Source organism: Xenopus laevis, chromosome 8S (genome assembly GCF_017654675.1).
Source record: "Xenopus laevis strain J_2021 chromosome 8S, Xenopus_laevis_v10.1, whole genome shotgun sequence".
In the NCBI taxonomy this organism is placed as follows: Eukaryota; Metazoa; Chordata; class Amphibia; order Anura; family Pipidae; genus Xenopus; species Xenopus laevis.
In genome coordinates this window covers 43713419-43739372 of record NC_054386.1, presented here as the reverse complement: position 1 = coordinate 43739372, position 25954 = coordinate 43713419, and the positions used below count along the sequence as shown (strand labels likewise).

At 39.1% G+C, this 25954-nt stretch overlaps 1 protein-coding gene and 1 long non-coding RNA gene across 2 annotated transcripts in view; one reads left to right on the top strand and one right to left on the bottom strand.

Annotated features, from left to right (window-relative positions):
* LOC121397659 overlaps positions 1–20478 on the bottom strand; it is a 35974-nt gene extending 15496 nt beyond the window's left edge. The window contains exons 1-2 of the long non-coding RNA XR_005963806.1: positions 20439–20478; positions 1517–1606 (exon numbers count right to left, since the gene is read on the bottom strand). This is a non-coding gene — a long non-coding RNA (uncharacterized LOC121397659). The remainder of the gene's footprint in view (positions 1–1516; positions 1607–20438) is intronic.
* tnfsf15.S (TNF superfamily member 15 S homeolog) lies at positions 1205–15738 on the top strand. Its single transcript, XM_018232899.2, has 4 exons — positions 1205–1613; positions 11287–11326; positions 12871–12918; positions 14088–15738. Exons 1-4 carry the CDS (start codon positions 1419–1421, stop codon positions 14507–14509), a joined length of 705 nt encoding a protein of 234 aa, XP_018088388.1. The 5' UTR covers positions 1205–1418; the 3' UTR covers positions 14510–15738.
* Positions 20479–25954: the final 5476 nt, after the last annotated feature.

The following is a 25954-nucleotide window of genomic DNA, read 5'->3' as shown; positions in this document are numbered from 1 at the left end:
GGGTGAGTATATAGAGATGAGTTCAGAGATGTAGGGTGGGGCAGAGTTATGAAGTGCTTTGAAATTCAGTGTCATTAATTTGAATTTGATTCTGAAAGGTAACGGAAGCCAATGCAGGGATTGACAAAATTGCGAGGCAGAGGAGGAGCGGTTGCTGAGGTATATGAGCCTCGCAGCAGTATTCATTATGGACTGGTAACACTTACAATGCAGAGGGTAATTTATGAATAAATTCTACTGGCAGTAAAAAAATATATATAGATATGGTTATGAGTTACTCAGGTAGTGCAAATGTATCCAGGGGTTCACATCTGCTGCACGGTCATGCTTGCTCATGGGTGCAGGGGTGTGACTGCAACAGGCAGTTTTCATGCAATCGGATTCGCAGTGAAAATCTATTTTAGAGGGGGTGAGGGTCCCTGCTGCACGGCCTGCACCCAGGCCCCTTGGGGTGTAGTTACATTATTGCACATTGGTAAATTTGTAATACTGGTCCCAGTGCCTAGGTACGTGCCTCTTCTGCCTAGTACTGGACTTAAGGTCAAGGGGCACCCAAGGCAACCCCCCCCCCCAGTCTGCCTGCTTGTTCCTTCGCTCTGCATCTCCCACCAGCCACTACTGCCCACTTTGAGACATTCAGTGTGCCCGGACAACACAAAACTAGGGAAAGGCAGGTATGTGCCTGGCACCCTCCCTGCACTGTGCCCTAAACATGCGTCTTTTCTGCTTACCCCTTGTACTGGCCATGCTTGAAACTACCCCTAATTTCAGCCCTGCAGCCAGATGGCAACCCTATTCATTGATACCCTGTGAGATACAATCCTAAGGGAAAAATGTTTTTGTTTTAAAATTGCATATGGTATCTGAATCAACAATCATTTCCCTTGGAATTTTTATATTTGACATATTAGTAACTTTTGTTTGGTTTTTAAAAAAATACACAAGACAAAATTGTGTATTGCGTGTGTCTAAACTTGAGCTGTCAAAACTTAAAAAAAAAAACCCCTGCCTTGGAATGAATAATATTTATTTTTATCATTTCCCTTTCTAACTATTTCTCTGTTTCAATCTCTGCCGGGTTTGGACACTACATTCCAGATCAGCTCTGCTGTTACAGCATGCCCTGCTTGCAGAAACTGATCTTCATTATCCTAGAGCCACCTACAGGGACTTTCCTGTAAAGTTGCAGCCCCATAGCAGACAGAGCATGCAACAATACACATTGATTAAAAGTTCTGGTATCGGCTGTAGGCGGAAAACACTCCCTTGCGAGGGTGTGAACAATTGGACATTGGAAGAGGGAGGGTACTATGAGAGAGGAGTTATTTATTTATGGAACAGCGTGGAGGAAACATGTTAGCGGAGGCCTATGTTTTTCCTGGACTGGAGCAGGCAGCCACTAATATTGTACGTTGGATATGGAAGTGAGAATGGACATGCTACAGGAAGAGAATCATGTTACAGTGATTCGAGCTACGCAAGGCAAAAGCCTCAGGCGACTGAAATCGATTGTTACCTGCTGTGTCTTGGGACTCTGCATCCTGGCTGTCTTTATAGTTTATCTGATGGTTCAAGGGTTCATGCTGTACCAAGAACTAAAGGGGATCTGTCAGGTACAAAAAGATAGATGTGTAATGACAATTAATGCCTTTTTTAGTATTTGCCTTTATTATCCAAAATCAAAGTATGCTCATGTATTTTTTTTCATGTAAAAGACAGGGAATATACTGTGGAGGAAAAGACCTAACACGTCCATCCAGCTTAGCTTGTCTGATATAAAAATATAAGGACCAACACTCCAATTGGAAATCAGTGCTATTACTCGGATATTATGCGGCATCCAAAGTAAATGTTGAATGTGGCACGACATGCAATAATTAGCACTGGAGTAAAATTGGAATTCTGGTCCTTCTGATCTATATATTTTCATTTGGACCATGCACCTCCCACTGTATTTAGCTAGAGTGTGTGGACAGTATATATTGTTGCTTATTTGTAATGCTTAGACAAAGCCAAGTGATTATATTCTCTCATTGTTCTGCTTCTCATCTCCCAGTGAATAACAGCCTTATGACAGGACTTCATGCACAGAGAAATCATAATGCTTATTGTAAATTAATTCCTTTTAAAGGGGTTGTCCACCTTTGACTAAACTTTCAATATGATGCTGAGAGCGATATTCTGAGACAATTTGCAATTGGTTTTCATGTTTTATTATTTGTGTTTTTTGCTATGGTTATTAAGCTTTTTATTCACCAGCTCTCCAGTCTACAATTTCAGCAATCTGGTTGCTAGGGTCCAAATTACCCTAGAAACAATGCATTGATTTGAATAAGAAACTGTAATATGAATAGGAAAATGAGTTATACAAAGTAATAACAATACATTTGCAGCCTTACAGAGCATTTTTTTTTTGATAGGTCAGTGACCTCTGTTTGAAAGCTGGAAAAAGTAGAATGGTAAATGATTGAAAAAACTATAAAAAATAAATAGTAAAGACCAATGGAAAGTTACTTAGAAGTCTATATTCTATAACATACTTAAAGTTTACTTAAAGGTAAACCATGCCTTTAATCATGGACCGTTCCTTTGATCTTCTCAAATGCCTTTAGCTTTCAATATATGTGTGTGTATGTGTGTGTGGGGGGGTGCTCTGTCGTGGCATTTTACTGGATGGCATGCCTGGTGTATTGATAGGGTTGCCTCATGGCCATCTGCCCAGTGAAAACATATAAGGGGTGGTTCACCTTTAAATTAACTCTTAGCATGTCATAGAATGGCTAATTTTTAGCAGCGTTTTAACTGAACTTCATTTTCTTTTTTATAGTTTTTGAAATATCTGCCCTCTTCTTTCCAGCTTCATTTCCAGATTTCAAATGGGGGTCACTGGCCCTTTCAAAAAACAAAACAAATGCTCTGTAAGGCTACATTATTGTTATTGCTATTTTTTATTACTCATTGTTTATTCAGGCCCTCTCCTTTTAATATTTCTGCATGGTTACTAGGGTAAATTGTACCATAGAAACCAGACTGCTCAAATTACAAACTGGAGAGCTGCTGAATAAAAAGCTAAATAACTCTAATAACATAAATAATAAAAGTTATTCTATATGAATATCTTTCTCTGCAACATACTAAAAGTTAATTTAAAGGGAAACAACCTCTTTAACTGCTGTGCTACTGTTCTAGCAGTACTGTTAGATGTGCTGGAGGCATTCCTTCAACATTCCTCCTTGCTTGTGCTTATTAACAGGCATACATTTGTTCCCCTCACTCATGGCAATTCCAACATAACTTCATGTTTAGTAGATTTGGGACAAGAATTTAAGAGGATAATTGTGAAATAATCTTAAGAAAAGATTATCCTCTGCGGATTTCAAATGCGGATTTGTTTGTCGCTAACTCATTAGAAAATGTTTGTATCTCCTGTGAGGATTCTATTTAGCAAAACTATGTAGCAAATAAAAGTCGACTGATGCCAAGACAAATATATTCACTACAAACGTTTGTCCTACATAGCTGAACAGATTCAGTGCTGAAATACTGTATTCAGGGAACTGAATTGCAGGAAAATTTGACTCTCAAGGGTGCATTGAGAAGATAACAAGGGGGTTATGATAAAACAATGCACAATGCTGGGCAAATTCCAGTACAGACCATATAAACTTCCACATAGGATAGGGAACTCTCCCATTGACTTATATACAACCTCGGCAGGTCTGAGATGCCAGATTTTCGGGTTCTGGCTTTTTGCAGCATTGGGCTTTAATAAATCCCAAAAATTCAAGTTGTTTTTTTCAAGTAAAAAAAACAAATTTTTTTTTAGTTTTTGTTATTTGGACTTTGATAAATAACCCCCTTTGTGAGGGTTAAAGCATCTTCAAATGGTTAAGGAGACATCTGCTATTGACCTTTACATGAATTCGGCATTTTAGATGGAGTATTTTCAAATTCGGGCTTGGAACAGTGCTGCGATGTTTTGGGTGTCAAAACGGACGCCAAGAAAAATTGCGCCTTAATAAATAACCCCCCCAGTATAAAGAGGAATTAGGTAAAAATAAAAAAAGGACTAAAGCCTAAAAATTAATATGGCTAAAAATGGCATATTTTATATAAACTTATTGCATCGGCCTAAAGTTTCAGCTTGTCAATAGCAGTAATGATCCAGGACTTCAAACTTGTCACAGGGAGTTACCATCTTGCAGTGGCGGAACTACCGGGGGAGCAGGGGGTGCGAGCGGGCCAGGGCCTGCACCCCCTCAGGGGCCCCCCGGCAGTCCGTTCGCCGCTGTGAATGCTGGCATGTGCTGCCGTACAGAGGGGGGCGGCGCGTCACGCACCAGGGCCCGCCCCCCTCTAGGATCGCCACTGCCATCTTGGAAAGTGTCTGCAACACTCACATGCTCAGTGGGCTCTGAGCAGCTGTTGAGAAGCTAAGCTTAGGGGTTGTTACAAATTTACAAGCAATACTTTAAAACACTATATTTTACTGCCCCCACTGCACTATGCTGCCTGCACTAGGTGTTCCATGTTTCCTTATATGTATGCACTTTATAAGAGAGTTTCCTGGCAAGGTTGTTGTCAGTGTGTATTTACACACATGCGCATAATTTGGACATTAAGTGGGGCCAAAAATATTATTGGCCCCACTGTACTGCAGTGCCATTTTCAGGAGCACCACCCTGCAGGTTCAAGTAAGTGATTACAATCACTTGGGGGTGCCTAGTATCTGGCAACCCCTTAATGGGGTTGTTTGCGTTAGCTTTTCATATGATGTAGAGGGTAATATTGTAAGGCAATTTGCATTAGGTTTTCATGTTTTATTATTTGTGTTTTTTTAGTTATTTAGCTTTTTATCAGCAGCTCTCCAGTTTGCAAGTTCATCAATCTGGTTGTTATGGTCCAGATTACCCTAGCAACCATGCATTGATTTGAATAAGAGACTGGAATATGAATAGGGGAGGGTCTGAATAGAAAGATGAGTAATAAAAAGCTGCAATAACTGCATATTTGTAGCTTTACCGAGCATTTGTTTTTAGATGGGGGTCAGTGACCCCCATTTGAAAGCTGGAAAGAGTCAGAAGAAAAAGGCAAATAATTAAAAAAATAAATAATGAAGACCTATTGAAAAGTTGCTTAGAATTAGTAATTTTATCACATACTAAAAGTTAATTTAAAGGTGAACCACCCCTTTAAGGTCATATTAATCAGTGTTAGACAGAGAGTTAAGTTCAAGTTGCACTTGCTCAGGCAGGTATTTCAGGAAATGAAGTGTGCTGGAATGTGTCTGGCATTACTGTACGATTAAGCAAGGCCTGCGCAGAACTCTGTTAAGATTTGGTGTATTGGGGGGTGGGGTTGATTTGGGAATGTTGGCAGCAATGTGGATGTCTGGTAATTGATAACACAGTGTTAACTCTTGTGTCATTGTTTCACTCCTCTAGTTTCTCAAGGCAGTGAGATTTTTAGTGCTGTTTTCTGTAGTGGAAAGACACGTAGCAATTTAGGGACAGTAACATCATGAAATTCAAATTCTGTATTTTTAAGGTTCTTTTTTAATTTGTCTGTTGCGTTTAAATATCTTTTATTTGCTTGGCAAAGGTGGGTTTTTAAAACGCTGACCAATAAATGCTAATTGTTGATTTATCCCTATAATTACTAAATCAAGCTTTGCACAATATAGGCCGTGCATTCAGCTAAATAAAATTCAATAAAATACAGGTTGCATTTGGCATGGGCAAAAACATGCTTAGTTGTGTTAAAAAATGCATACAAATTCATTACGTTTTACGTTAAACGTTATATATTTTTTTCAACCTCAGAAGGTTAAAAAAATGTTTATGTTAGATTTTTTTTAACATTTGTTTTAGGGTGGGCTCATGTCTAGGGCAATAGAGGATCTCGTTTGCTTTTATTATATTTTATATATATTATATATATATATGTACCCACCCTCTTCAAATTGACCTAAGCGTAAGTGTGTTAATGAAGTTTAGCTAGGCAGAAATGAACGCTAGTGAAAGTTTTCTACGAAACGCTCACGCTGAGGAATACTTTGCCATTGTTCGTCTGCCGAGATGCAACTTTTCCAAACATTTTGATGAATTACCATAAACGCTGCAAATTAACATATAAAGAAGTGTGGCAGAGCTTTCCGAGGCAACAATTCACCCTTGAATTTCAGTGAACAGTGAATTTCCCCCTTTATGTTATAAACAGTGATTCTCATAGAATTACATCTAGTTCTATGGCAAAACATAGAATTTAGGGACCACATCCCAAACCGAATTTGTGATTTGGTGCATCTCCAATAGAATTAAAGAGATAACCTTTTATCATCAAATTGAAACATATGCAGGTATGGGGCCTATTATCCACAATGTTTGGGACCTGGGGTTTTCCAGATAACAGATCTTTCTGTAATTAGGATTTTAATACCTTATGTCTACTAGAAAATCATGTAAACATTAAATAAACCCAATAGGCTGGTTTTGCTTTAAATAATGATAAATTACCGTATATACTCGAGTATAAGCCGACCCGAGTATAAGCCGAGGTACCTAATTTTACCTATGAAAACTGGGAAAACTTATTGACTCTAGTATAAGCCTAGACACAACTACAGCCCTGTCTCCCAGCAGCGCACATACTGCCAAAGCGACCCCCCCAGCGATCAACCGGACTTCTTTGCAAAGCTGATGGTGACAGAGAATTACCAGACGGATTACTGTGTGCATTGTCCCACTGTCCCACTACCATGTGCAGAGGGTGCTGTTTGATATTGCCATCACTGTTATTCTTTCGTATAACCAACAGAGGGCGCTGTGTGATATTGCAGTCACTGTTATTCTTTCATATAACCAACAGAGGGCGCTGTGTGATATTGCAGTCACTGTTAATCTTTCATATAACCAACAGAGGGCACTGTGTGATATTGCAGTCACTGTTATTCTTCCATATAACCAACAGAGGGTGCTGTGTGATATTGCAGTCCCTGTTATTCTTTAATATAACCAACAGAGGGCGCTGTGTGATATTGCAGTGACTGTTAATCTTTCATATAACCAACAGAGGGCGCACTGTTATTCTTTCATACAACCAACAGATGGCGCTGTGTGATATTGCAGTCACTGTTATTCTTTCATATAACCAACAGATGGCGCTGTGTGATATTGCAGTCACTGTTAATCTTTCATATAACCAACAGAGGGCGCACTGTTATTCTTTCATACAACCAACAGATGGCGCTGTGTGATATTGCAGTCACTGTTATTCTTTCATATAACCAACAGAGGGCGCACTGTTATTCTTTCATATAACCAACAGAGGGCATTGTGGGATATTGCAGTCTCTCCCCAAGTGAACTGTTGGTATAGGAATGATTAAAAGTGACTGCAATCTCAGCTACTCGGGTCGGCTACAGCTGACCCAAGTATAAGCCGAGGTAGACTTTTTCAGCACATTTTGGATGTTGAAAAACTCGGCTTATACTCGGGTGTATATACGGTATATCTTAGTTTGGATCAAGTACAAGGTACTGTTTTATTACTACAGAGAAAAAGCAAATCACATTTAAAAATTTGGATTATTTGGATAAAATGGAGTGAATGGGAGACGTGCCTTTCCGTAATTTGGAGGTTTCTGGATAACGGGATTCTAGATAACAGATCCCATATCTGTATTGTAATTAAAGTAGTAAAGTTTATGCCAAGTCTACCCAGGTTTGTACCCATAGCAGTAAGATGAAACTCCAGCACACGGATGCTTAAGGGTTCATAACCCGTGTTTATTGTCAATGCCAAACAGGAAACAACGTTTCGGGGGCGTACGAAGGGGTACGCCCCCGAAACGTTGTTTCCTGTTTGGCATTGACAATAAACACGGGTTATGAACCCTTAAGCATCCGTGTGCTGGAGTTTCATCTTATTGATCAATTGTTGGAGGTGCCGTCCTCCTTTAACCCCAAGCACCGGTGAGGATACTGAGAGACCAGGTGTGCTACTGCTTCTATTTGTTTGAATTGTACCCATAGCAGCCAATCTAATATTTGTTGAAAGCATAGAATTTAGGGAACATATCTCAAACTGAATCTGGAACTTGGTGCATCACCAATAGAATTGAATAAGGAGATAAGCTTTTATCATCAAATTGAACGCATGTATTGTAATTAAAGTAGTAAAGTTTATGTCAGGTATACCCAGGTTTGTACTCCTCATAGCAGCCAATCAGATATTTGTTGTAAGCAGTTAACGACTGCTTGGTGGTTGGATTTTGGTTACTATATTAAATGAAAACCTTGAGAATTTGTGACTACCATAGCATACAAAGCGTAGGACAGAATATTGCAATTGTTTATTTGCAGCAGTGCATCAACCCATACCAGTAAATTAGAACATAGTTTTCATATGTGTAGTGCAGGTATAGAAATGACAGCAGCTAACTGACTGTCAGTGTTTACTGCATGGATGAAGATTTGCAGCTTTTATAACTGATTAACCACTAAGTTGTTTTATGTGGGAAAATCACTGTATATCCCGTATCCCATTGTAGTAAAAGAAAAGGACTTTACTTGGAACACTGGCAGCCCAAAAATGGAATTGCTGCAAATGATTTCTCATTATACCTATATGGAATGGCACGCACATGTAATTATCCACCCAAAAAAAAAAGTCTTTGGTTCAGAGTGATAATCATGCCAAAGTTCTACTCTGAACACTACCTCTTGACTATTATAAGGATCAGCCGGGACATTCCCATGCATTGCCACCCGGACTTTCCCTGGAATTGCTTAACCTTAACACATGCTTATAGCATTCTTCATTCTAGTACAGGTATGGGACCTGTTAGCCTATTAGAAAATAATAATGTAAACATTAAATAGACCCAATAAGCTGGATTTGCTTCCAAAATTGATTAATTATATCTTGGTTTGGATCAGATACAATGTACTGTTTTATTATTAAGGAGAAAAAGGAAATCATTTTTAAAAAGTTGGATGAAATGGAGTCTATGGGAGACGACCTTTCTGTAATTCTGAGCTTTCTGGATAACAGGTTTCTGGATAATGGATCCTATACCTGTATATAATTTTGTGGGAATTCTGTATGAAGGTGAAATTTCTTTATCTGTGACTGAGAAAAGCATGCAAATTTAGCTGCCTCTTAGTATCTTAAAGGAGCTGTTTACCTTTGAGCTAACTTTTATTATGATGTAGAGAGTGATATTCTGAGCCAATTTGCAATTGGTTTTAATTTTTTAGCATTTGTGAGTTATTTAACTTTTTATTCAGCAGCTCTCTCCAGTTTGTTGTTCCAGCAATCTAGTTCCTAGGGTCCAAATTACCCTAGCAACCATGCATTGATTTAAACAGAAAGTTGAGTAATTAAAAGTAGCAATAACAATAAATTTGTAGCTTTTTGGAGCATTTGTTTTTTTACATGGGGCCAGTGACCCAATTTATTTGCAAGCTGGAAAAAGTAAGAATAAAAAGGCAAATAATGAAAAACTGTAAAATAAAAAAAATAATGAAGACCAATTGAAAAGTTGCTTAGTATTGGCCATTCTATAGTATACAAAAAGTGAACCACCACTTTAACTGTCATTTCTACAGCTATAAATATGTATCAATAGATTAAAAGCAGGGGGAATCTCCCCAAGCTAAATGCCGCACCTTCTTCTCCATCTTTTGCTGCCCCATTTCTAAGGGGGCTCATTTATCAACACTGGGCAAATTTGCCCATGGGCAGTTACCTATAGCAACCAATTAGTGATTAGCTTTTTGAAACCAGCTGCAAGTAGAACAATGAATGCAGCAATCTGATTGGTTGCCATGGGTTACTGCCCATGGGCAAATTTGCCCAGTGTTGATAAATGACCCCCCTTGGTTCTCACCATGCCAAGCAACATCATCTGAAGAATATCTTAATTCACCAAATATTTTTGAAATTGAAACTACAATCAAATTCTGCTTCCTGGCTTGTATGAGCACAGTCAAAACAAATTAATGACAGTTCACTGGGAAGCCACTATATTATGAGCTGATCCTTATCTGACAACCTGACAGCCTTTTCCCATTTATTCTGCTCAGCTAAATGAACATTACATTCAAATTCTCCTTGTTTTAGAACCCCTTTCCCCCCCTGTGTTTTTCTTGTTTAACTGCTACCATCTACCATTTTCTCCTTATTAATCATCCCCTGGCAAACGATCTTTACTCCGCAAATTCACTAAAGTGCAAATTTTATAGAATGTTACCTCTTTTGCAAGTTTCCTTCGCCACCTTAGACCTGGTGAACTGATAAGATTAAGCCACATCCTCCTCAATCTTATTTCAGTGACATAATATGCTATATGCTTAAATGTTATAAAAATTGCATTTTTCCATGTTTTAAAGCGGGATTGCCTTCCAAATTTCTAACTATTGAAAATGTTTGTGTTCATTTTTTTGCCAATTTAAGGGGCATGCCACATTTGTTTTAGGGTGGTCCCATGTCTAGGACAATAGAGGATCTTTTTTGCTTTTATTTTGCTTCCTTTTATTTTTAATAATAAGTGGCCACTTCAAGCATTTGCACCAACATCTCTAATAAAGACATATGACCTATATGAACACGCCCTATTCAAATTGACCTAAGTGTAAGTGTACTAACAAAGTTTCGCTAGGCAGAAATGAACGCTAGCAAAAGTGCACTATGAAATGGTCGCTCTGATGAATTAACGCTAGTGGAATTTTGACAGCATTCGGCTAAGAAGACACAACTTCGCATTTTAGTGAATTGCGTTTGGGGAAACGGTGTGAAGTGTGGCGGTGCCTTTGCTAGCGAAAATTCACCCTCTAGTGAATTTGCCCCATTCTCTAGATCTGGGGTACCCCAACCTTTTTTTAAACGTGAACCACAATCAATTATAAAAAGATTTTGGGAGCAACACAAGCATGAAATGTTGGACTGGCAGTCTAAAGGAGACTCTTTTTGGCAGTACACCTGGTTTTTGTTCAACTAAAACTTGCCTCCAAGCCTTGAATTCAAATATAAGCACCTGCTTTAAAGCCACTGAGAGAAACCTGTTGTTTGTGAGCCACTGGTTGGGGATCACTGTTCTAGATATAAATCAATAACAGTTAATACCTTACAGATATTTGTTATGTTTCTAGCCTATATTCATTATGCAGTAGAAGTTGATTAATTATAATATTGTCCATCTCTCTCTTATACAATATCTCTGACATGCTGCCTTTTCTTGATGTATTTAGATGCTTCATTTACAAGGGTTATTCTTTCTTTATAGGCTTCAGATAATGCTGCAGTTCATTCGCTCACATTCAAAGGTAAAAAACAGTTTTTTGCATCAATGAATACTAATTTTTCTTTTGGCACTGTGACATTTCCTTTCAGAACTTAATAACTACATACTGTAGGCGTCAGTTTACTATGGTGCAATAAGCAGCGACAATAGCCGGGCCACAAAAAATGGCAGAAAGTCCAAAAGAGCAAGTTTACTAAATTGTGAGCACTTCTGTTATTGCAAATATTCTGGTGAACATATATATTAATGCCTATTATCGCATCCATGCTACATAAGTTGTCTCGCAACAAAATTGTCAGCAATTTTTATTGCCACCCAGCAGGGGCGGAACTACCGGGGGAGCAGGGGGTGCGAGCGGGCCAGGGCCTGCACCCCCTTAGGGCTCCCCGGCAGTCCGTGCGCTGTGCATATCCCGGCCAGTTCCCGTCCTGCGCCAGGGCCCGCCCCCCTCTAGTTCCGTTTCTGCCACCCAGAGAGTGGAGTTATGTGAAACAAAGACAGAAATTGTATAGTGAAAGAGGAGTACAGTTGGTTTTTTAAACATAAGCAGTGATAATTGGTGATTGCACTGGGGAAAAGTGATACTTATAAATGTATTTTTAGCAAATTTATTAAGAATGATTACTATAATGGGAAAATAATTTATTCCTGATAATAAACTGGTAATATTATTATTTTATATTTAAATTGTATTATTTATATTTTATATATATATATATATATATATATATATATATATATATATATATATATATATATATATATATATATATATATATATATATATATTAATTAATTAATTAAATGCGAGCAGCATTCATTTTGTCACAAGAATATTCCCCTTGATAATGGGTGGTAAGTAATAGACAATTTTTACAGACTTTAGTAAATGGACCCCTTTATGTTCATAGTTCTTGCCCAACTTGGTACAGGTATGGGACCTGTTATCCAGAATGCTCAGGGCAGGGGTTTTCCGGGTAACGGATCTTTCTGTAATTTAAACCTTCATACCTTAAGTCTACTAGAAAATCATGTAAACATTAAATAAACCCAATAGGCTGGTTTTGTTTCCAAAAAGGATTAATTATATCTTAGTTGGGATCAAGTACAAGGTACTGTTTTATTATTACAGAAAAAAAAAAGAAATCATTTTTAAAAATTTGGATTATTTGGAGGAAGATGTCCTTTCCAAAATATGGAGCTTTCTGGATAATGGGCTCCATACCTTTACTAAGCTTCAATGCACACTACATTTTTTGCGGGAAATATTAGGGTCCTTTCAAGATGGCCAACCTATAAAACAGAAAAATGTTCCTTTTAGATTAATGCAGGTTGCCTTCGCTACCTGCAATTCCTACCAACTCCAGCACTGCAATGTACTGGACCCAGGAGAGTTGCCACTGATACCTAAAGAAAACTATTTTAGTACAGCTGCCTTAATAAGCTAAAATAGTGCATAAATGTTAACATGTCTCTACTGAAGTTATCAACTATAAGCTTTTAAAAATGTTTTAATGTATAGCCTCCACAAGAAATAAATTATAGTCATGATTTTTTATATTTCAGACATGGAATCTGGTAATTATATGGAAAAGCCCCGTGCTCATCTAACAGGTACCAACAATGGATATTTTATTTTGAACTTTGTAATCTCAGGAGCAATTCGAGCACCAGTTTGATAAATGGAGAGACTGGTGAACTATAAAATTCATAATTTATTACCAAATAACTCATCTTTTGAAGTCTCTATACTAAGTGACTGTGGAACTATAACAATCGCTGCTCATTTTTGTCATTGCATCTTTTGGTCTTGCCATTTCCACCTTAAACTAAGGGACAGTGGAACTATAATAATTGTCAGTTTACATTGAGGGCCTTATTGATCAAATTCCAAATGTTTGATTATTTTAGTCAGACCAAACTAGAATCCACAATTGGATCTTATTTATTAATAAAAATCACGATTTAATCAGATCGGGGACAAACAAGAAAAAACAAGCGAAAATCCAACGTCCTGAATTGCTCGATTTTTTTTGTGTTTTTTCCCCAAAAAGGCTGGATTTTTTTTGATTTTTGCCCAAAAAGTCAGAAATAGTCAGATTTTCAGGCCAATTCCAGCAGAGACCACAGAAACTTTCAAATAGGATAGGGACCTCTCCCGTTAACTTATATAGAACCTTGGCAGGTCTGATATGCTGGATTTTCGGATTCTGATTGTTCCATCGTTGGGGTATAATTTGAGGGTTTTTTTAAAAAAAAAATCAGATTTTTATAGAAAACAAAAATCTAACATTTTTTGAATTTTTGGCATTCAGACTTATATATAATGGATAACCCCCTGAATGTGCCCTTTTTCAAATATTAATATATCAGTTTGATAATGGTTCTAAATATAGATGCATTTATAAACTATACTGAATGAATTGTTCAATCATAAGAGTAAATGAAATTTATTGGTCTCTTTTATACATTTATTGTTTTTATTAATTAGTAGACTGTCAGTCACTAATTAATTGTAAAGATTATATATTGTGTAACTATTTTCTTCCTAGGTAAAGATTATTACGTTTTTTAATTCCACTGAGTTATTAAATTATCTAAAGAGCACACCTGATGCTGTTTGTAGACTTGAGGGATAAGATGTTTCCAGACAGGAGAAAATTGTGGATAACTGGGCATGGGGAACACTAATAGTAAGAGAGTACAAACAATAATATATAGAAAATATTTAGATTAATATGAAGAATTTATAAATGAATGCTAATACCATTTTATATTTTTAGGTAAAAGGCAACTCAACTATGTTCCAAAAGTCCAAGCTCTACATTGGGAGAATCGCCATGGTCTGGCCTTCACCAAATACGGAATGAATTATACCAATCGGAGTCTTGAGATTCCTAAAACAGGGTTTTACTTTGTCTATTCTCAAGTGACTTTCCGTTTGACCGCAAATACTGCAGAAAAAAGAACAGAACACGTGTCACTGACCATCAAAAAAATAACATCCAAGTATCCAGAACCTGAGGAACTTATCAGTGGAACCAAGAACGTCAATGAAAGGGAAAGTGAAGGATACAGACCAATTTATTTGGGAGCATTACTGCTTCTGGAAGAAAAAGACCAACTGATTGTTGAAGTCAGTGATATACAAATGGTGGATGTCACAGTTGAACACAAGACTTTCTTTGGTGCTTTTATGTTATGACCAAAGCAAGTATTGGTTTACTATGATTAATGAATGCCTGAAGTCCTTTTCATTCTGTAAATTAGAGGATACTTTCTGTTTTATTCCTTTTGGGGGAACTAAAGCAACTTACTACTACCAGCAGTTTTATGCAATATTTCCCCTGCTCAATTGCTTTATTACCTTCCTGGTTTCCCACCGTCCTCTGCTGTCCCACTGTATCAGATTGCAAAGTGCAAGTGCACCTGTACCCATAACTTATGTGGCCATCAGTAGAAGCACAGCAGCCTTATGCTATACATTATGCTACAGTATATATAAATGCTAAAAATCCATGAAAAGTTATTTAGGGACTTTCCCTTTAATAAGCATAAAGATTATCTTCAAGGCGACCTATTTAAACAATGTCATGATTCACAGCTTCCAGCTTTACTTGCAATGGACTCACTTCAGTACAATTACCATCAAAATGATTATGGCAGGCTTCCTGTACTCATAAAAAAACAGTTATTTTGTTAGCTTAAAGGAGAACTGCAGCTTAACTAAAGAAGTAGGCTAGAAATGTTGTACCGTATATACTCGTGTATAAGCTGAGTTTTTCAGCACCGAAAATGTGCTGAAAAAATTGACCTCGGCTTATACGCGGGTAACCTCTTTTAGATGAAATACGGTAGAAGGCAGAAGACTTCGCATCGCATTGAAAAGAACAATGGCGGAAGCCCAGCGTGAAGAGCTACACGCAGCGCACCGAGGGGGAATTCAAAAAAGACGCGCTATCCTCCTACCCTAGCTGAAGCCGGGCGGCCGGCACAGGATGGAGAGTAACATCACCGGCCCCCAGCATCTCCCGCGTTCTGGGCCCCTGCACACTTCGGAGGTAAAGTGAAGTGGCCTGCCGTACCTTCCGGGTTCATGCGCATTTTGAGGTAAAGTCAAGTGGCCTGCCGCGCACGCTCTCTCTCTCTCTCTTTCACTAAAACTTGTTATTGAATATTTGTTTGCTGCAAAAATGAATGTTTACCGTACTTTGGCCAATGTTTACCGTATGTCTGCTGTGGTGCAAAGATGCATTGTGCCTGGCTACCCACCCATCCACTCATGTTACCCACCCATCCACTCATGCTACCCACCCATTCTCTCATGCCACCCACCCACCCACATACCTATTCACTCGTGCCACCCATTCACTTATTGTGTGGGGAGTGTGTGTATATAGTGTATGATGGTGTGGGTAGAGAGTTTGTGTGTGTATATAGTATATGTGTGGGGAGTTTGTGTGTATAGTATGTGTGTGTGATTATTTTGTGGGAAGAGTGTGTGTGTAAAGTATATGTGTGTCTATGTGTGTATAATTGCTAATGGAAAGTATATTTTGTCTCAGCTGAAAAATATCTGTAATATAAATCCACTGGTTTAGTTTGCGCTGTAGTGATTGTAGCATAAAGGGTCTTAGTTGTGTCTAGGCTTATACGCGAGTCAATAAGTTTTCCCAGTTTTTGTAGGTAAAATTAGGTACCTCGGCTTATACACGGGTCGGCTTATACACGAGTATATACGGTACATTATGTTTTGGGCTTCTGTACCAGCCCAAGGCAACCATAGCCCTAGCAGTAAAGATCTATGTCTCCAAAGATTCCCCAGTAGCTCCCCATCTTCTTTTCTGCTCTGTGCTGCTGAGCCTAGGGACCAACTTAAAATATACAGTACACAGAGAACATAAATGTCACAATATAAGGCTGATTAGTAATTAATACAGATAATTACTACATGGCAGCACAGAAACAACTAGCAGCAGAATTTAATATCAGCCTTGTACTAGTAGAATCAGTTTATATTACAGGCCAAACTCATTTTCTGCTTGATAATTTGCTACAACCCCTAAGCTTAGCTTCTCAACAGCTGCTCAGAGCCCACTGAGCATGAGTGTCAGAGACACTTTTCAAGATGGTGACCCCCTGTAACAAGTTTGAAGTTCTGGATCGTTGCTGCTATTAAGAAGCTGAAACTTTAGGCTCGTACAACAAGTTCCGTATATAAAATATGGCATTTTTAATCATATTGTTAGAGTATAGTTCTCTTTTAAATATTTATACTACCACATCTGTTTACGTTTACGTATTCAGAAATAGTGCACCTCTGGCAGTATATTTATTTATACATGTGCATAAGAGCTAGCCTATAGCTTTACTTGCCATGAGTTATAACACAATATTAAGTGAGCTTGTGTTAATATCTCTGGAAAATGGCAACAACAGTGATGGGCCATTGGTATGAGCAGTTTGAAAAAATGCCCCATTGACTTTCATGCATTTGGTGATTATTTTTTTGCCGTTTAGACAGCACTGCTCACAACGGCCGCCAACTGGACTGAGTATTAAGACGTGTTTTCTTCCTAATTAGCTAAACTGTGCCTTCCCGTTGATAACACAAAGTTGTGTTGTTGGGGTGCTCAAATGACAGAGGCTATGAGCAGTGTTGGACTGGGCTGGCGGGACAACAGGAAATAATCTGGTGGGCCTCCCCTGCCCAGACTCGGTCTTTGCATGGAAGCCTGCAGTGGCTTCTGACCTCCCTCCTTGGCCCCCGGTGCGGCTGAAAGAAAAAGAAGGTAGGCGCGGGGGCCTGATGGGGGTTGCAGCTCAGTGAGGGGACCCAGAGGGCACTTTGCATCTGGGGTGGGGGACCCTGGGCCCCCCAGTCCAACACTGGCTATGGGCACACATGCTGTTGGCTCTGGCTGTTGTCAGCTTGTGTATTGATTTGAAACCAGCCCGTGTCCTTTCATACTGGCCTCAGCTACCGCCCACTGTGTTTGTCACTGATCAGATTGAAATCAATGGAGCAGGGACATGCATATCTGCTTTTCTCAGCCTGCAAAAATACACAGGCTGACAACAGCTGGAGCCAACAGCCTGTGTGCTCATTGTCTCAGAGGCTGGTTGGACCACTACTAAATACTGCTATGTGGGATTCTTTGTAATCAGTTTTAGGGCACTTGTTTTAAAGTGGATTCTTTTGCAAAAAAATGTTTTTCTGCATTTGATTTTAAATGCTACAAAGAAAACTTCCGTATATACCCGAGTATAAGCCGAGTTTTTCGGCTTATACTCGGGTCAGCGGTACCCGACCCGAGTAGCTGAGATTGCAGTCACTTTTAATCATTCCTATACCAACAGTACACTTGGGGAGAGACTGCAATATCCCACAATGCCCTCTGTTGATTATATGAAAGAATAACAGTGCGCCCTCTGTTGGTTATATGAAAGAATAACAGTGACTGCAATATCACACAGCGCCATCTGTTGGTTATATGAAAGAATAACAGTGACTGCAATATCACACAGCGCCATCTGTTGGTTGTATGAAAGAATAACAGTGCGCCCTCTGTTGGTTATATGAAAGATTAACAGTGACTGCAATATCACACAGCGCCCTCTGTTGGTTATATTAAAGAATAACAGTGACTGCAATATCACACAGCACCCTCTGTTGGTTCTATGAAAGAATAACTGTGACTGCAATATCACACAACGCCCTCTGTTGGTTATACGAAAGATTAACAGTGATGGCAATATCAAACAGCACCCTCTGCACATGGTAGTGGGACAGTGGGACAATGCACACAGTAATCCGTTTGGTAATTCTCTGTCACCATCAACTTTGCAAAGAAGTCCGGTTGATCGCTGGGGGGTCGCTTTGGCAGAATGTGCGCTGCTGGGAGACAGGGCTGTAGTTGTGTCTAGGCTTATACTAGAGTCAATAAGTTTTCCCAGTTTTCGTAGGTAAAATTAGGTACCTCGGCTTATACTCGGGTTGGCTTATACTCGAGTATATACGGTATAAGTAAATCATTTTTGAAAGCAAACAATTCTTTGGAAATAAAATACACCCATTACAGAATAGGGGTAATGTGATATAATCTCACAATTAGTCTAGTAACGCAGAGCAATACACTAGCTGGTAGCATTTATAGGTCTGGTAGTTAAAAAAAGAATTCTTGGTTTCTATGAGCTACTAGACCTTTTGCAAATATAATTTCTTTTAATACCCCTTGTATTGTTAATGGTAGTTCTAATTTGATTTGCAAGAAATAATTGACAAAGTATTCATGAAATCCTTTCAATGGCCCCTCTTATAGCTGGGGTGATTGTTGTTAATGCTTTTTCTGTAACTTTTCAGGTTTCTTCAGTACAATTAAGGGCCTAGTTATCATGCTGTTTAATAAAAAAAGGAGACAAAATGTACCATACATCACCAGCCATCTCTGTATAAAAATGGCATACTTATTAAGCTGTAATTGATTTGCATACCTCTGTGTAAAAATCTGCTGTAAACAGAAGCTGCCTTTTGAAAAGGCCATGGGAAAATACAGTGTTCATCCTTTGTTAAAGGAACAGTAATACCAAAAAAAATAAGTGTTTTAAAGGAATGACAATATAATATACTGTTGTGCTGCACTGGTAAAACTGGTGTATTCTCTTCAGAAACTCTACAATAGTTTACTTAAACAAGCTGCTGTGTATCCATGGGGGCAGCCATTCAAAGATGAAAAAGGTGAAAGGACACAGGGTACACAGCAGATAACAGATAAACACTGTAGTATACAATGGAATTCTTCAGAACTTATCTGTTATCTATTGTTTATCCTGCGCTTGAATGGCTGTCCCCATGGCTACACAGCAGCTTGTTTATATAAGTGCAGTACAACACTACATTTTTTGGTGTTACTGTTCCTTTAAGGAGACAAAATACTGCATTGTCATGTAGAGTTTATATGGAATTCTTGTGTAGACCATGATGTGTTTTATATTTATTTACACTGTGTTTTATATTAAAACATTGCTAAACCTACAGTGCACATTGTGCTATTCACTCACTAATGTGTTAAGTTGTATATTATGATTTTATCATTCAGCTAATTTTTATTGGATAAAGAACTGTTTTCGAGTTCTTAAATAAATTTCCGTGAAAAACAAGGTGTTATGTATTTATTTTTCTTGCCAATTAACATATCCACCCTGGTTCGCCTAGAAGAATCCCATTGTGCTTATCTGCCCTTTCTTCCACAACAGTGAAGAGAGAAGAAGAGATTTATGAGCCATGAATATATTGTAAAATATATGCAGGTATTAATAGTTACCAGGGTTGTCATCATTTACAGATGGTGCTAAGTGGTGGCTATTTTGATACAAGGCACATCACACTGCAGGGAAGAAATTCCCGATTCCTCCCTTTCGTTCCAACAAATACCCTATAGGCATGGGTGTCCGCAGAAACTTTTCCAGGGTGGGGCAAGGAGGCATCTGTGGGCGGGCCTGTGAGATAGGTGGGTGTGTCACTGCCATCAGGGGGTGGAGCTATGCCACGGCGATCAGCCGATCGCCGGGTCAATCAAGGGAATCCTGCACAGTTTCCCTAATTTGAAAAACCATCCAGGAAGTTTTGACCAGGGCAAACCTTCAAAATACCGGTTGTCTGACAAGTGGCAACCCTAGTTCACACAAAGATGGCAAAGTGGCAAGTTCATGTATAAATACACCCAGAACTCACAAACAGATGGTACAGTGGCAAGTACATGCATAAATACCCCCAGAAGTCACAAACAGATGGCACAGGGGCAAGTACATGCATAAATACCCCCAGAACTCACAAACAGATGGCACAGGGGCAAGTACATGTATAAATACCCCCAGAACTCACAAACAGATGGCACAGGGGCAAGTACATGTATAAATACCCCCATAACTCACAAACAGATGGCACAGGGGCAAGTACATGTATAAATACCCCCATAACTCACAAACAGATGGCACAGGGGCAAGTACATGTATAAATACCCCCAGAACTCACAAACAGATGGTACAGGGGCAAGTACATACATAAATACCAGCAGAACACACAAGCAGATGGCACAGGGGCAAGTAATTGTATAAATACCCCCAGAACTCACAAGTACAAGGCTGCAGACTGCAATAGATAGGGCTTTCCTTCCTTCGTTTTCTCCCCCGCTGCAATCTGTGCTACTGGCCAATCAGATGCTCCCTGGCTGCTCTCTCTCTCTGTCACAGCTGAAGTAATATGATCCGGGAACACCGTGACAAGGGAGGGGGGAGCGAGCACCTAGGGAAGGAGCTAAAAGAAAACTCTGCTGCACAGAAGAAAAATCTTCGAGGGATCGCGACAGAAACCACAGTAAGCTGGGGCCAATGTACGAACAGGTGGAAACTTATGTGCACAGTCCCAGGGGGGGGGGGGGCACTGCCCCCTCTTGCCCCCCTCTGTGGACGCCCATGCCTATAGGTGACTCAGAGGCTCACTTGTGGATGACGGTCAATCACAGTTTTATTATCATATTTTATTCAGTGATCTTTGCACGCTTGTAAACACATATTTATATAACTACTGGATATAAAAGAATGATGACGAGAGGGGGGAGATAAGGAGCTGCACCTCTCCCCGCAGTCTAGGTGCACTTCGCTAGGTGCTGCACCGCACAAGAAACTTGTGGCTTGTATAGGGTCATGAAGCTCTTCATTCACTTCTAATATTCTCTTGTCGACAATAGGGAATACATGATTCCTTATATACAGTGCTCCATCTGTAATACTAAATGAAGAACTGTCATCCTCTTTATAATGTCACAGTTGTTCCCATGCCAGATGTCCATTAAAGGACAACTTCAGATTATAAAGAGCTGAGAGGAGTGAATGCATTTAGAATGGAATGAAGCATGCTAGCCAAACTGTGATTGTTTTTACTGGAGACCCAGTTACATTATATAAAACTAATTAAACATGATCATAGACAAAACAATCTCCCATTCAAAGATACCAGTATCCCAGTGAAAGAGATCCAAAAAACACCATAACTTGCAACATAATTCCAGGCATTTATCTCTTTCGATTAAAAATTATAGGAAATCTAGCACATTGTGGCACACATATTTAAACAATGATTTAATTTCTCTCCAACAGATTATTTTTTATGGGAACATTACATCAGACCATTAAAGGAGAACTAAAGCTTAACTAAAGAAGTAGTCTAGAGATTTTGTACATTATGTTTTGGGGTTCTGTACCAGCCCAAGGCAACCACAGCCCTTTAGCAATAAAGATCTGTGCCTCCAAAGATGCCCTAGTAGCCCCCTATCTTATTTACAGCTGATTCACTGCACATGCTCTGTGCTGCTGTCACTTACTGAGCCTAGGGACCAACTCACAATATACAGTACACATAGTAATTAATACAGATAATTATTACATGGCAGCACAGAAACCAGTGCAATTAGCATCAGAAATTAATAATCAGCCCTGTAGCTTCAGCTTATATTACAGGCCAACCTCATTTTCTGCTTGACAATTTGTGCCTACCCCTAAGCTTAGCTTCTCAACAGCTGCTCAGAGGCCACTGAGAATGTGAGTGTCGCAAACATGATGGTGACCCACTGTGACAAGTTTGAAGTCCTGTGTCATTGCTGTTATTGAAAAACTGAAACTTTAGGCTGGTACAATAAGTTCAGTATATAAAAAATTGCATTTTTAGCCTTATTAATTTTTAGCAGGCAGTATATTGCCTTTAAGCCAGGCAGTATATTGCCTTTAAGCATGCAGTATATTGAGGGAGCAAAGTTGTGTCTCGGAGTGTGCAGCTCTTTTATTTTGGGCAGGCCCATTTTCCTTATCACTAAGTATGTTTAATACATTTCAGTTCCAGTAGCTGCTGCTTTTAAAGTAATGAAAATATAATGTACTATTGCCCTATACTGATACAACTGGTGCCTTTGCTTTAGAAACATAACTATTGTTTATATAAAAAAGCTGATGTGTATCCTGTGCTTGAATGGCTGGCCCCATGGCTACACAGCAACTTATTTATATAAACTATATAAAGCTGTGTTTCTAATCACACAGTTTATTAAGGAAAACCCTATCATCAGAGTATAGTTATTGTTGGGCATTCCTCCACAGAGATTCCTAAATTGTTTCATAATTGCATACAGTATATGGCAACTGCATAGTTTTTTGTTTGCCTTAGGACAAGCTCAATGAGGCATTCAAACTATTTCCTTCAGTTTATAAAGAAGACAGTGGCAGAACTACCGGGGCAGCAAGGGAATTGTACCCAGGCCTTGGGGTCTGCCTGCAGTTCGCACACATGTGAATCCGCCATGAAATCACATGGGGGGTTAGGATCCTGGTTATAGACACTAGGACCGCCTCTGATTATCCTTTTTCAAATAAAAAATTTAACAGTGCAACCAGCCAGAATAGTTGCTAGCTTCTCTAAAGCCCCAGGGCCCTGACCTGCATTTGTTACACTGAAATCTACATTTAAAGAGGTTAGTGAGAGAACAAGGTTTTTAGGTCTGTTAACATCCCTGCCACCTGCTGAAATATACACATAAAGACACTGCTGGGTTGTCTAAACCAGACATTCACTGTGTAGCTAGCATCCACAGACATGGCTAAGAGGAAACAATTAAGTGTTGCCAGCAAGACCCCCTAGGGGTCATTTATCAACACTGGGCAAATTTGCCCATGATCAATGATCAGCACATTTCTCACAAACAATGTATTATCCTGCTCCAGATTATCTATGAATGAATACACTGCTATGTGCACACAGCAAGCCACAATTACATGGACTATACACACACACACACACCCTTACTGTGGATATCCTGTTAAACTTTGCAATGTCCTCTTGATCACCTATGGGAGAACAGACTCACCATTATGTTCAGACAGGTTTGATAGTATCTCACGCACAGTGGATTTAAGCTGATCATTACGACAACATATTTGATAAACAGGGATGCAAACTCATAGTGGACATTTATTTTTTAAAGCCAACGTAATTTTGAATCAAAATGTACTGATATGCATGTGATGTTTACACAGTTCTCGTAAAAATTCTTACATAATTGTTCTATGTAGTGATCAGCAAATGTTTTCGTCTGGTTTCGCAGAGAAAAAGACGCCCATAGACTCCAATCTTTGAAGAAAAATTTGTTGTGTGTCAAGAAAAAAAAAATTGTCACTTCAAAGCATTTGTAATGTTTAACAGTTTTGCAAATTTTCAGCGAAACAGGTAAGATTTGCCCATCACTAGTTCTTTCAGTAGAGGATTATACTTATGCAGGCATAGTTACATTTTTATATTATGCCCAGGTCCAGGGCAATAATTCCATGTGCTGCCACACCCCTTGCACACTTTCCCTTGCTCCAGTCTGAATTGTGCATGTGCCAATTTCAATGAAAGAAGACAACCCCCAGCTCTGCTGCCTGGTTTTACAGCAACAAACCAGTGGCAGGATGAGGGCTTTAGAAACCTCTTATGGGTAAAAAAAAAACAATTTTTTTTTCATGTTTTACCTAGGCTAAGTACTTTTACTAAAAATAGTTTTAGGCAGTGAGCCCTTGTAGTTTTAAGAGATGGATTTTTGGGTTTTAACCCAGAAATTGGGCTGCACTAGTGCAGAAAGCAGTATTGTGGTCATAGCGATGTTCCCCCTCCCTTTGACTGGCAACAAAGCTAATGTTTTAAGCTTCCCCTGTGTGATGAATGATTACTTTCCTGGATGTGTATCATTTTGCTTTATGGTTATAAAGTTTTAATTAGCCTTGTTTAAATAGTCACTGCAGTCAGTGTGTGGGAGTACATAGCAATCAATTTTATGGGATGAACCCATAGGGGCAGATTCACTAAAGGGCGAAGTGGCCAACGCTAGCAACTTTTCGTTAGTGCTGCCACCCGCAGGGGCATCGTCCAATTCACTAAAAGGCGCAGGCGCCAATTCATTCGTTCATTCACACTCTATCGCCAGGCGACTTTTCGCTCTGGCAAACGATTGTTACAAATTTTACTGAACGTTACTTCTTTTGCCAGAGTTGACTTTGCCACCTGGCAAAGTGCTAAAAAGAAGCTAGATCTTCCTCAATCTTCTGTCACTTACATCATATATTGTGTGCTGAAAATGCCTTAAAGTTCAAAGAATGTTTACGAGTTTTCCTTTTTTTAAGCAGGATTGGCTGCAAAAGTCCTAACTTAGCAATTTTTTTAGGTAACCACACATCTTATAACATATGGAACATTCATTTTACAGTGGGCTCATGTGTATAGCATTATATTAACTCTCTTGTCTTTATTAAGGTTCCCTGGACATGTGTAATAAAAAGTGGTAACTTCAAGCATTTGCACCAACATTTATAACAAAGACCTCCATACAACTTTAAATTTACCGCTGTATGCAAATTGACCTAAGCGCAGGATCACTAGCAAATTTTTGGTAGGCACAAATGACGCCTGGAACAAAACTTTGCATTTTAGTGAATTAGCGTATTCAAAGCGCGTTTGCACCTGGCAAAGTGGTGCGCGGGGTGCGAAGCTGACGCTGGTGAAAATTCCCCTTTAGTGAATCTGTCCCTTAGTCTTACAATAGCATTCCCTAAAGGAGAACTAATGTTTAACTAAAGTTAATAAATTTAGGCTAGAGTAGGCTAGAAATGTTGTACATTATGTTTTGGGTTTCTGTACCAGAACAAGGCAACCACAGCCCTTTAGCAGTAAAGAACTGTATTACTTTGTATTCCTATTTTGTATTTAAATCTATAGTACATTTTATAACAGGGCAATACCACAGTATATTAGCAAAACAGTGATTTACTGTACAATTCAGTCAAGTAATAATATTTAAAGCATTTTGATTTACATCTGGTGCAAATATTCTCTTTTATTTTTGAGACTGTATTTGTGAGAGACGACTAATGGGAGTATGATGAGTTTACAGGAAGGATCTCTTCCTATAGACTTTTAGAATTGTGACTGCCACTTCTGGGGGGAAACTTTTTCGATGTCATAGGCACCCTTTAAAGGAGAACTAAAGCTTAACTAAAGAAGTAGGCCAGAAATGTTCTATATTATGTTTTGGGCTTCTATACCAGTGTAAGAAATTGCCATCTTGATTTGTTATTTACCGTATATACTCGTGTATAAGCCGACCCGTGTATAAGCCGAGGTACCTAATTTACCTAAGAAAACTGGAAAAATGTATTGACTCGTGTATAAGCCTAGGGGCAACATACCTCCCTCTCCCATAGCGCAGTACTGTCTGTATGATCTGTTGCTCTAATCTTGCCTTATATCCGTCATTAATCGCAGAAAAATACGTGAGATATGACTGGTGCTGCCACATGACTGTAAGATGAATCTGTAACACTCCCTCACCCCAGTTTCATCATGCTGAATCATATCCCTGTTATATTTTATGACAGTCAAGCTAGTCTGGGTGCTATGCCATTCATTTCCTATACTTTTGTCTATTTGAGCACTATAAAAAATGTCCCATACAATTTGCTGTCAAATCCTTTAGATTGACATTAGTGGCTGGTGTTGGACTACAGGTACTAGCTGCATGTCTGTGACTGACTGTGTCGCCGCCCGGAGCAGGTCCAGGAGCTCCGGGCG